General features: G+C 38.5%; 1 protein-coding gene across 1 annotated transcript; it reads right to left on the minus strand.

Annotated features, from left to right (window-relative positions):
* Positions 1-5,864: 5,864 nt before the first annotated feature.
* On the minus strand, positions 5,865-10,892 carry LOC140228381 (uncharacterized). The gene is made up of 4 exons (XM_072308604.1): positions 10,577-10,892; positions 9,680-9,750; positions 8,679-8,847; positions 5,865-6,124 (listed from the first exon to the last, which is right to left on the minus strand). Exons 1-4 carry the CDS (start codon positions 10,890-10,892, stop codon positions 5,865-5,867), a joined length of 816 nt encoding a protein of 271 aa, XP_072164705.1.
* Between the last annotated feature and the right edge of the window lie 2,089 nt (positions 10,893-12,981).

A 12,981-nucleotide genomic window follows, 5' to 3' on the forward strand; every position in this document is an offset into this window, starting at 1 on the left:
TATTCATTTTTGTGCTAGCTGCGGATTAGTCGGGAGCTGCAATGTCGAGAAGCTTTATTTGAAGGGACATTTTGCCTCAAAGGGCGTACAAACTGATAATACAATCAAGTTCAAGTTGAAGTTGTTTTATTTCATCTCCAACAAATTGATACAATGAAATATTTGAATATAGACATAATGACACGATATCAGTACATCAATGTAGTTAAACATAATAACATAACAAATAATGAAGAAAGAGGGAATTGTTAATTAATCTTGATGGTAAACTCCGCAACAAACTTGTTGGAAATGGAGGGGACTGCTATAAAGCTGCAGAGATTGCAGTATCCAGTCCCCTCATTAAAAAAGGGGAAAAAATCAAATTGCAAAAAAAAAAAAAAAAAAAAGAACCCCGGGCAAAATGCATATATGTATATATATATATATATATATATATATATATATATATATATATATATATATATATATATATATATAAATCAGACCAATAGATTAGTGAAGATATGGGCAAACTCGGAGAGTGTATACCCAATAAGAAAATTAAGATAATGGAAACTGTCAGTATGTCACCGCACACGGCGCCGTGAAGGAAACTCAAAATAATCTATTGAGTAACGCGAATGAGAGATTGCTTCGTGGATTTTCACATTTTACATTAATTTTGTCTGGTTAACAGTAATCCGGAAAGAAGTTTAGTGTTTGCCGTTTCGTCAGGAACAGATACAATTACATGTACAAAAGAAAATGCAGTGTCGTAGCAGAGTCATGACAAATATGCGCTTCTTACAAAAAAACAAACAAACAAACAAAAGATAAATTTTCGTTTTACTCTGACAAACATTACACGAGGAATATAACGCAAGCTGTATGGTAGTGACTAACAAGTTACTCCTATTAACATTTATCACCTGAACGTCATATGTGATGAGTTAGCAGAATTCGAATGGTGTCAATTTTGTCAATATCTTTCGATCTATTTTGACCAAAATTTTTCTCTCTCTTTGGGTACATCCTCGTCTAACTGTATCAGAATCACCTTTGCATGGTTAGAATGGAAGGAGGAAACATTATTTCTAGTTTTGTATTTCGTACAACAGTCATCACAGAGGATAAGTATTCTCCACCTCCACGTTGTGTGATGGCGACTGGACTAAGAGGCTACGACCGAAGCATACATCGGCAGACGGTATTCGTTTGAACGTTCCGACAGTATACCACACCAGCTCATAACACAAACACCAAAGAACGACGACGAGGATGAGGATGATGATGATGATGATGACAGCGTGGTGGCAGGAAGATGACAACTGACGTCGATGACGTGGAAGAAGAAGGAAGGATGTGAATTTTCATAATGATGATGACAAGTATGGGCCTACTTGTTGTCGGTTGGTAATCTTATTGTCATAGCAAAGTGTTTAGAGTCAATACATTTTTCATATAGAAAGTACAGAGAGCTGTTTCACTAAGTTCTAAGATCAAGTGTAAGTTCAATTTCACTCATCTTAGGGGCAATGTTTGGATCAATTAATCCTTAGAGAGAAGTAAGGAACTGTTTCACATTTTGGAACAATATTATCTTGCTCCTACTTTGCCACGTTCATCACCTTGCTACGAATACAAGTTGAATGTGTATGTGTCCTTCCCAACTATAGATCTGATCTCAATCTGTCCGACTTTGGGTTCATCGTTTGGTTTGATATAGTTCCCATATTTGTCGTCTGATGGTTTATCGAAGTGCTACAGTTTTGTTTTGTTTTGTTTTGTTTTTGCCGCGAAGCTTAAAGGCATAATTTACCATTTGCAGATGAAACAAAAACCCAGCATTAGTGCTTCAAAATAGTTCTTAAATACAAGTTTGGGATAGAAACAACCAATGTAAAAATTTGAACCAGTATAATCGATGTTAAGTATTGTTAAATATACAAAATGTGAACAATAGTTATAATAAAAATGTTTCTAAACTAAACCGTATACAGTTATGGTTTAATGAGAAAAACAGTGACATCTCCTTATATTTGAGGCTTTACTGCAAAAAAATGTTATATGGTAGGATGTTTTGTGATACAACTGACCTACACATATGCATCAAAAGTGATATCTTGAACATTTTTTAAATCACTGGTACCAAAGGTAAACAGGACCTTTAACTAGGAGATGATCATAAGAATTCATGATACTCATTTGCGACAGTGCATGACGACTATAGTCAGTTAATGATGTGATAAAAGACGAATTTCGTAGGAGGATAACAAAGAACTTTATAACTTTTTATGCAACCATTATATCAAAGCACAGTAATGTTAACACTTTTGTTCCCCTACACCGTTGGTAAGAGTTTCTTTTCTATTACCCAAACCAGCAACTTTTTTTTCTTCTATCACTACCACATATTAGTCGCTGTTACAGATCATTGTGGAATCAGTAGTATAACAGTCATGCTAAAATAATTGGAGGGCCTATGAGCTGAAATATCAAACCATGATAATATGAAACAAAGTTTTGTTGTTTGTTAGTCACTAATGTTCAACTATATTTGTTTCATTTATTTATCCATCTTATTCATTTTATTACTTCTTCATCTAAGTATTCATTTGTATGTACATAATACGAGTATGCATTAATCAATAATTCCCATAATTATCGATTCAGGTATGAGAGGGGGCCTTTTGCACTCTGCGAAGCCACCAAGACGTGTCGATATGGGCTTCAGTCCATCACGCGTACACTCCAGCATCAAACTGATGGTATCTTTGCTCAAAGACGGACCCGGAGCAGACCGAAATAGCCGTCATTTCACCGGGGGCGCTGCGCCTCTTTATACTCCGCCGCTCTAAATGTCGACTTTCGTAACTGTCCATTGTCCCAACCACTATAGATAGGCCACCACTGTGTTGGATATAACACGCTCACATCTTAGGCTGAAAGCAAATGTAATACGCTCTGATGTATGTAATCACTAAACTATAGTGCACTGACTTTATACATGCTCTCTTCACTTTTTCATTCTATGCAAAACACGGAAAAATAATTTAATAACACGACAATAATACTACTTACTAGAAGAGCTTGGTTGCAAAGCGGGTTAAGTGCTATTTTTAAATATTTTATAATAATATTCTAATATTAGTAGAATAGTATTGTACAGTAATACCTCACTTTATTGCATATCAAGGAATATTGTTGAAGTTGTGGTTAAAAGTATCCCCAAATTCCATACTATTTTTTTTATTGTTTCTCAGTAGGTTTCATTGCAAATATCTCAAATTGGCAAGTGGGGAGCTAACTCGTTTTGCGACTAAACTCTTCACTTCCCAGACTGAACTTCCAGCCACTCAATGACGTAAGCAACGGACTGTGATAAACCCTTTCTATGCCAGGTATTTTGGACAGTATGTACAATACTACATGGTTTTCTGTGCCCGTCAGCACTCAAGCACACAAAAGGTTGATTCACTATTATTCGATCTGTGCAGTCTCTTTCCAAAACCAAACTTTGGTCCCTGGTTCTTATTGAAGTCCATATTCCTTAACTTCAAACGACTGGTGTAGAGTATTAAAGTGCCTTCCGTTTAGAATTAGAAAACCAGCCGTTATTATACATTCTTTGATAGTGGAAAATTTCAACAATTTGTAAGTTTTCACTTTTGCCGTTTGTTGTTGTCGAGCTCAGGTAAAATACGTGACTTTGGATTGTGACAATATTCTCTTTGTGACTTCAAACTCAAGTCCCCCCCCCCCACCCCCTTCTTCTCCCCCGTAATCATCATGATCATGTTCGTATTTGTGCACGCCAAAGCTTATTTAGTTGGTCCTAGTTTGAAGGTATGACACCGTTCTGCCACGAAAAAATCGTCCATCTTTGTGGAGGAGAGGAAGTGGTGGTAGAGCGGCCAAGACGGCAGATTTTCTGGCAGAACACAAAGGTTAATACTCCTGCCCGTCTTCCGATCGATAACTCATATGGCGTGGTATTACCTTGTCACTCCACGGACCAGAGGGGGAGGGGGAGGGGGAGCCCACAATCCGCCCCGTTTGTGCCTTGACCGAGTACAACCCAACCCAGTGTGGAGTAAATTGAAAGTTGTTGTGTACTTTTGCCTGGTTTTCTTCGATCATCTGAGAAGACAGTGACACGTGCATGTGAAACGTGGAATATCGCTGCGATTTTTCTCTCCATTTTTTTTTCACCTATTCGTATGAGCACCGGAAGTTTGAGGAAAAACTGTTCTTTATTCGAAGATTGCATCCAGCTTGCATTGCTCGGAGGATTTGATCAAAATAAAGTCATACGTGTGGTGCAGTCATGAGTTTGTGTGAAAGTCTAATATAATTCACGCAATTTGATTCTGTTCAGTACAATATTGGACCTTATCTTACATCAAAATATACATACACATAATAACAACAGATAAATAGGATAAAATTAGCTTCGCTTGTGGTAAGGTTAAGAGAGGAATACCACACAGTGACCAGTAATCCAGGATCGAAACAATATAAATGTTGCTGGAAAAATTTTCATTACTCTCAATCATTGACTACAGGAGCTGACTCAAGCTCTTCAGCCCGTAAACATAGTCAAATATAGCTGCAGCATATCTGGTTTCTTGTGTGTTATCACAAAATTAGTGAAGACATTCAAGATTACTTTTGTCCTTGAGCTTAAAGTTCGCACTCTGCTTTTAGAATGACGTTTTGATCATCCGCATAGCTAACAAAAAGAATATATCGCGTGAGGCCATAAGACAGTTCGTGATTAGCTCATGTGCACATTTCCCAAACGACCTTTTCTTCACCTCCTTTCTCAGTCGTTTAGGCAATATTTCACTCGTTGTCAAAGCGACATTAGTACAACGCATAAGCTTGATCCTTGTCAAAATTTATGTGATTTATGTTCAATCAGAGAATTAACCTGAACTGACCAGGTGACGAAAATGGCCCGTTAATTCACACTTCGGGAAAGCATCCATTTCATGGTTGAGCCTTGAATGCATCAACGAACTTTTTTTTAACATTATTGTGCAAACATTAGATATTAATTTTGTTGCTGTGGGGGGGGGGGGGGGGTGCTGGAAACACCATTTGTAGGAATTGCATGGATAATCATGACAACACAGATGCTTCCCTCAGTGAATTTAAAAACCAACATGCCTGTTATCACAAATGACCCTTTCGAATCCCTGTACAGCATGTCTATGTTTCGTCACATGGTGGCGCTAATTTCTCCAATTGCACGCACGCTCTCCCGTTGTGTGTACGGTTCCATAACATTTGCTCCTGCGACAATAGCTCCCATGAAAAATCGGCACGCTTAGCAAAACACAAATTCTACCAACATACCCTAACCCTTATCCTAATCCTCACATTATACTAAACCTAAAACCCTATCACAACCATAATCCTAACCCTAAGTCCTTGGAGAAAATAAGACCGGAGTAATTGTCGTGTCACTCTCATTGAGACATTATGATTTTGTTGCACAGTGATCATCATACCAAGAGCTGAATTGAAAGGCATAGCAGGACTTTTTTTCACGTAGCATGCTTGGTCACAATGATTATGTTGCCTCGAAAAGCTGTTTGTTGTTTTGAGTTAATGATGCAACCATAAACATGCCAACAGTACAATTTCTTAACATTGATTGCCTGGAATTGGCAACGGTAGCGAATTGTACCTTGATGTTTCAACATGAAAAATAATATTTACACAAATAACTGTCGGTGTCATGGTTTCGAAAATACTTTTCTCAGTAATTTGCACAGTAAAAGATCGACATTTTGCATACGCGTGACCACATATTGAGTTATGCATATCTTTACACAATGGTTGTTGAAGCTTTCTTTTTTTTTTTTTTTTTTTTACTAGAGTTCATCTCGACGCTGCTGATTTGTTCCTGCCGCTCCGCTTTGTACAAAGTCCGGCGACGAACCCCGCGAAAGGTTGTCATTTTGCCTGGCCATAGTGGAATCAAAGGGATTGTTCAGCACCTCCTCCTCCTCCTCCTCCTCCTCCTCCTCCTCGGGTTCTGTACACTGACAGGCGGCGCCCTGCGCCTTGGGATACATTTCGCATCCGGGATCTATGATGATGACTCCGACCAATCCCATCGCGGAATCGCAAGCTGTCAGAAGATAATGACATACAAAAAGGAAACAACGACTGAACTTGTAGCGTTTTGCAAGCGTCATGTACAATGAATTATGCACACCAGTGACATAAAACAACAATTTCATTGAAGTCTATAGTGGTCAAAGTTGCATCATTAATTTGTTCGTACGTACTGTAACTCGCCAGTCCTAACAGAGAAAGCTTGCATTCTGCATGCATTCTCCTGAATTAAATGATCAACGATTTTTTTTTTTTTGCAAATCATTGCTTTATGCATTGATAAATAGTGATTCATTTAACATGATGCTTTTGATATTCTTTCTCATTCTCACATTTGAGTCATTTTCCATACTGTAGGCCTACATAAACAACTCAGCTACTCGGTATCATTGATTACATTTAAACAATAATGATATCGAGGCAAAAAAAAAAGAGAAAAAAACCCTAAGAATATTATTTGTAATTGCTCTTCACTAACTTGTCACTTAAAAATATCTAAATAAGATATGAATGTCATAAGGAAGGTTGCCTTTGAAAAGGGACAAAAACAACGACAACAAACAAACAAACAAAAACCAAGGCATCAGTAACCGGCATCAGATGCTTGTCATTCATTAATCCGTCCCTATCATGAGTTTAGTTTTTTCTTTAGATATCAGACTTTTGCTCAAGATTGTCATTGGTTCATATGACTCTTCTCGACCAAATGATTTGAAAATGTTTACACCTTTACCACAAGTTTAGAAATGTTTAAACAAGTTATCACGTTTCTGTCAGGTCATCATTATCTAGATTCTGATGTTTCGATTGGTGCGATAAGCATACAGTTATAATGGCAGTCTTTTTTTTTTTCGTTTGTTTAATGTACAGATGTACATTTATCATATGTATATGTAATTACTTTAACTGCCAATGTTTGCCACATAACTGCAGAGTATTAGGCCTACCTTGTTAATCATTCTTCCATGCCCTGAGGTGAGGTCGTTCAGGAATAAAGTTAATTGTCATTGTCATTGCCATTGTCATTGTATCCGTATTAGTTCTGTGGTTTTATTTTAAAAAGACCGCAAGAGGATTTGCCGTCTGTTACCTGATATGCATTCACACATCAGGGATTGACATCTCCGCAATGTGGTAGAGTAGAATGTACTGGAGGTTTGAGGAAAATTACGATCTAACTATTAAACCCGGGGTACAGCGACTTCAATGTCACCACGTTTGCACATGTGGACCCTGTCAGTATCACCGCTACCTAAGCAGTGCTATAGGTAGCCATTTACATACATGGGGTCAAGAGGCTACAGTGCGTATTCAAGACATCTAGGCCAAGGATGCATTCTGCAGCGGGTGGGATTCGAACCAATGATATCCTTATCTAATAGGTCAAGAGTCTCATCCACACAGCTGCCACATCACATCGCTCTCTCATTATTCCTCATCATGTCGTTTGGCAACCGGAACAGACAAAAATTATGACTCATAGTAAATACTAGATGAGAGACGAACGACCTGTAAATGCAGAGTGAATGAGACCTTGCACCTACCCTCGGTCTTGGGGTCTCCGGTTCGAAATACAAGCGGAGGGCTCTTAAAGGCAAGGCACTGTACTCCCATTCGGGAGTTTGAATAATGCTGTATATTGCACGGTCCGCTTATTTCTTTTTTTAACCATTCGTTAACGTTTCCTCAATACAGTCATGTATTAGACAATGTTAGATACGAACCCAAACTAAAACTACAGAGCCTGACATAATCAGCCGCAGTATGAATACCCGAATAACATATTGTGCGATGTGTGTGATCTTGAAGTCCAGTTAATGGTAACTATGATTATTTTGTTGGTGGATTGCAGGGCTGCCAACATTGGAAACTACTTGAGAGTGAGACTCCCATAGAACAATGCTATAATTGCGGAGTCAAAATGAGTGAGATCAATAGAAATGCATGCAAATGAAATAAAGTTTTAGAGTGAGAAAGGACCAAAATGAGTGAGTCTCACTCTCAATGAGTGAGAGTTGGCAGCCCTGGGATTGACAGCTTCTGATTGACTATTCATGTCTAATCAATAAAGCGTCGGGATAATTTTTCTCGCAGAAGTCATCTTGCCATCATTAGTATCTTTGAATTTCACTGCAGTTCTTAATATTATTTTTTTTTGAAAGATTAGATGGAAATGGTTCATTTCATCAAATCCGCACACAATCAGAAAGAAAACGACAAAACCTTGACAGTTTGAGAGGAAAAACAGGTAGACAAGACCTTGCATCTTCTCAATTTCGTTACCAGTCGAAGAATTAATTATAGACTTTGCAATTAAGGGGCTTTGGAAAATCTGCCTCTGACATACTGACAATTGTAGACTACAATATGAACAGCAAAGGGCCCAAGTTACAGATTTTTTTTTTTGTTCGCTCTTCCTTATGAAACTACTATAATCGATATATATAGTAAAATATATGAGTAAAAAGATACAGCACCACGAAAATAGGTATGGATTTTGGGACCGGATATTGATAAAAATGTTATTCTGATGGGGTATTGATCCCCACCAACCGAATCAGTCTTACCTTGTTTCACCGACTCGGACCCGATGCGCCCCGCCTCGACCAGCTCTTCGCATAGGCTGGCCATGCACTGGCCGAACTCCGTGTCACACAGCATTCGCTCTCGCTTGCACGTATGGTAGCACCGTTCGTGGTTGGCACAACATTTCGACGCACCGGCAATACGATCCCACTATACAGTGTATGTTGGAGTCAAAGAGTATTAATATACATTCAAACCTGCCTTAGCGGCTACCTGCCTTATACGGCCACCAAAATAAAATCCCTCGGGGAGAGAATCCATGTTAAAGATCCTGTCTTAGTGTAGATGCCACCTTTTTGACTCCCTTGGCTGGCCGCTATAGGCAGGTTTGACTGCATGTTTTCTAGTTTTTCCCTTTCATGAATATACGCATATACATAACGAACTTGACATTGGTAGACGTCTTTGAATCTATTATTAAGTCATAAGCCAGTATAATATCGAACTGATTGAATGAAATGAATGGGATCTCTGCTGATGTACAAGTACCAACATTTTGCTGAAATTCCGTCGAAGAAACGTTTGACCAGGGAGGTGGAAAGACTCTTTCCACCTCCCTGGTTTGACGTACAGTGGAACTATTTCCCCCCATATAATGTAGGCAAGCCATGAATCAAGCAAACAAAACATTTGTCAGACGCTTTTCTTTCTTATCTTACCTGTCAACGTAGACCATAGATGTTTACGATACATCAGTTCTTTCAGAGTTTAATGGGAATGTAAGTTCTCTTTTACCTACTCGCTTGTCAACTTGTTTAGGATATATTATTTTGGTTCATTCTTTCAACCCCTTACATTTCATGAGTTGTTATATTTTGTGCGTCATGAAGAACATAACACGCATCCTCCTCAAACTGCTCATCTACCTAATGCTTTGCATCCCTCATAGAACTACGCTCTGTTACCATTTATTCTAATTTGGGCACGGAATATTTTCATAATGCTCTGAAATATTCTCCGAAGGCATCACGCAGCCACTCACCGTTTTGTCGTATTTCCTGCAGTTCTTGAATTCGGACATTTTGAAATCAGGATTCTTTGTCTGCACCAAACCTTTTTTGTTAAAAACAAAACAAAATAAAACAATAAAAAAACAACAACAACACTGCTACATGATTTAAAATGATGGCACTACAGCGACTTCAAATGAATGGAAATCGAGGTGTAAAAGAGAGACCTCTTGGTTACAGTGTACAGTTCCATTCATGATCCAATGTTGACAACAATGCTGTCGCTTCTCTCATTCTGTTGAAAATTTAATGATTTTGCTTTGGTTATTATAAGGTCAAACAGGGAGATGAGTACTTTGAGTAATTAAATGTAATGTCAGACGGTAGAACAGGTTACTGTATCCGTTCTAACCTACACCAATTCGAACCAATGATAAAGAAATTCGGACTCATTTTGTCAAGTTTGTAACTCGCATTTCGCGCCAACACCCTTTACCCCCCCCCCCCTCCTCAAGTGATTCCAACTAATTACCGAACTCCACTAGAATCCGAATAGACATCCTGGACACGGTGAACCAAATGTCGAGTGTTATATGTGGGTTTTCTTGCAATGCTACAATAGCCATATAAGATCACATTTAGATCAATGATAAAGGGGATTTATAATAATATAACAGGCCTCTCACTTAGGACATTGTTGTGTACTCTCTGTTGGCGGATATTGTGATGCCGTATGCCTTCTCTGTGCTTTGGAAATTTCAAGATCAACGTCGAACAAGCATGGGGACCATGTCACTTTACAATAATCCCCGTAGAAAACAGATATTCTTTTTTTTTTTTATTAAAAACAAAAACCTATAAAGAAGACAGACAAGATAACACAGTCACTGGTAAAGTAAGATTTGACCGTCCATGACGGGCACACCTACCTTCGGGACAACCGAAATCACACTTTGTCATGGGGGGATTTTCCTCGTCAATCTCCTCCTCCTCCTCCTCCTCGGGTTTACGCTTTCCCCAGTTTGGATCTTCGGCCTTCAACTTCTCGATGTCCTTCATGATTTTGTGGGTCAGTTTGTCCGTGAGGTGGTGGAAGTCGTCCGCCTTCATCGTGTTCGGTCGTTTGTGGCGCGTCGACGTTCCGGCCTTGTGGGGACCTGCGGCGATGACCAGCCCATGATGAAGTAGAGGAACGAGCAGCAGACAGAATATGGCGCCTTCAAGGGATGTCCTCCTGGTCGCCATGGTTACCAAGATGCTCTGCGAGTTCAATCTCAAATATGGCTACACCTTCTTCCCTTGTCAGGAGCGTTAAGAAATATTTTAAAGGGGAGATAATGGTAGCATGAATTACATTTCCCGGCCTTGATCAATGGTATGACAATCTTTCTGCGCTAAGTTGATACTTCTCCCCAGTTGGAAAGATACCGCTTGTGACATTAACAGTGTAAATTTCTACTGGAGACAGAGCCTATAATGACGCCAATAAAAGGAGTAACTGACACTGACTGTATGTCAAACAGATATACATTTGTCTGTAGATTTCCTATGATCTCACTGTTTCGACTGGGAAACATCATGTACACGTGTCACTATGCGAATATACGGAAGCACAATATATCTCAGGTTGTTGAAAAGAAATACCAGAGCGAGCGATATTTTCAAAGTGGGGAAAAAATTGCGGTCCATTCATGATCAATGACCCGTCGAGTAAAGAATACATGTATTGTATATAATTGTTTGAACAATCATTTTACATTTGCACCGAAATTCTTCGCGCAAGGCGAGCGCTGCATTTAATTTCCCACAAGTTAATTTAGATTAGATTTAACTTGAACCGAACGATCGTGTTTATAGTGGACAAGCAGGACAATGACGCAATGGTGAATGGCTTTGGAGATGTTGTAAAATTTGCTTTTCTTTAATTTTCATATATTCAGACTGTCCCGCTAACTCACTGACAAAAATGCAAAGCGTTTTGTGATCAGGCTTACTGTATGATCAAAGTCCACGTCCAGATACACACACACACACACAAAGCGCTACAAGAATGACAAGCAAAATGAATAATGAAACGATGTTGACACCTTACCTCACGAAAGCATTAAAAGATTTCCTCAATCAGATGTTCTAATTTCAGTTCAGTTTCGGTTGTATTTCATACATGTGTATTTTTCCCCCTGAGGTTGATACATGACCTACAACCGGTTCTGGTAGGCGCACTGACCTTCATTCAAACAATGAAATGGACAATGTAGTAAACTGTACTGAAATTGATGCAAGAAGCCAGGAAAGATTGGTTCGATTCACTGAAAATTAAGGGAAAATCATGTTTAAGTTGACTTTGATTAATGGAGCGAATTGAGACAAACAGATCGTTCAAAAGTTTCATAAAAATTGGCTATGAAATCCTAAAGTTGAAGAATTACAGTTAGCTCCTTATGGCACAGAGCTATCGGTCGCATCCACACACACACAAATGAATGAAAGCTCTATGGTCTATCCACACTATCAAGCAAAGAGCTGTCATACATGCTAAATTACACATATTTATATCACATCTTAAATTAAATGGAAATTCCAGTGCCGTTGAAAGGTAGTCCGAGAAGGAGTAACATTTTTTGAGCAAACGATGAAAATTTGATCAAAATCGGGCGAAAAATTGGGAAGTTATGGCATTTTGAAGTTTCGCTAATTTTTCGGGAAACAGTTCTTGAAGAGTAAGTGTGAAGTGATGATGACAAATCGTCATCAGTGACCTCACAACTTGCCAAATGGGCTATACATGCAATTTTGAAATGTCCAATTTTTCATTCAAAGGCAATTACGCCCAGTTTCAAATCCCGATATATTTTACTGATCATTATTAAGAAGTTGTTCAATCAGAAAGAACAATTACGTTTTACACTTTGATAATGGAAACATTGGATTCTCTTTTTCTTTTCTTTTTGTGTACGATCAATGGAAAGTTGTGAGTTGATGACATACTTTTGCATATTCCTCTAAACTGTCCTAGAACTGTTCTACAGAAATTAGCGAAACTTCACAATTTAATAACTTCCCTATCTTTTTATCCGATTTCGATCAAATTTTCACTGTTGTACTATAGTATGATTTTACTCTATACCTTGTCAGACTAACTTACATCATGGCCCTGTTTTGCGAAGAGTTATTGATTATAAAGTTGATTTCTATCATAAGTCTATGGCAGCCAGTGTGTTAAGGAAATTTAAAATCGATTATATCTCTTGATAAAACGGGGCACTGGTCTGGGTTTCTCTTTAACAATAATTATTGCAAACACATGTATTACATAATGGCACCAGTAATAAAT

Source organism: Diadema setosum, chromosome 5 (assembly GCF_964275005.1).
Source record: "Diadema setosum chromosome 5, eeDiaSeto1, whole genome shotgun sequence".
NCBI classification, from domain to species: Eukaryota; Metazoa; Echinodermata; class Echinoidea; order Diadematoida; family Diadematidae; genus Diadema; species Diadema setosum.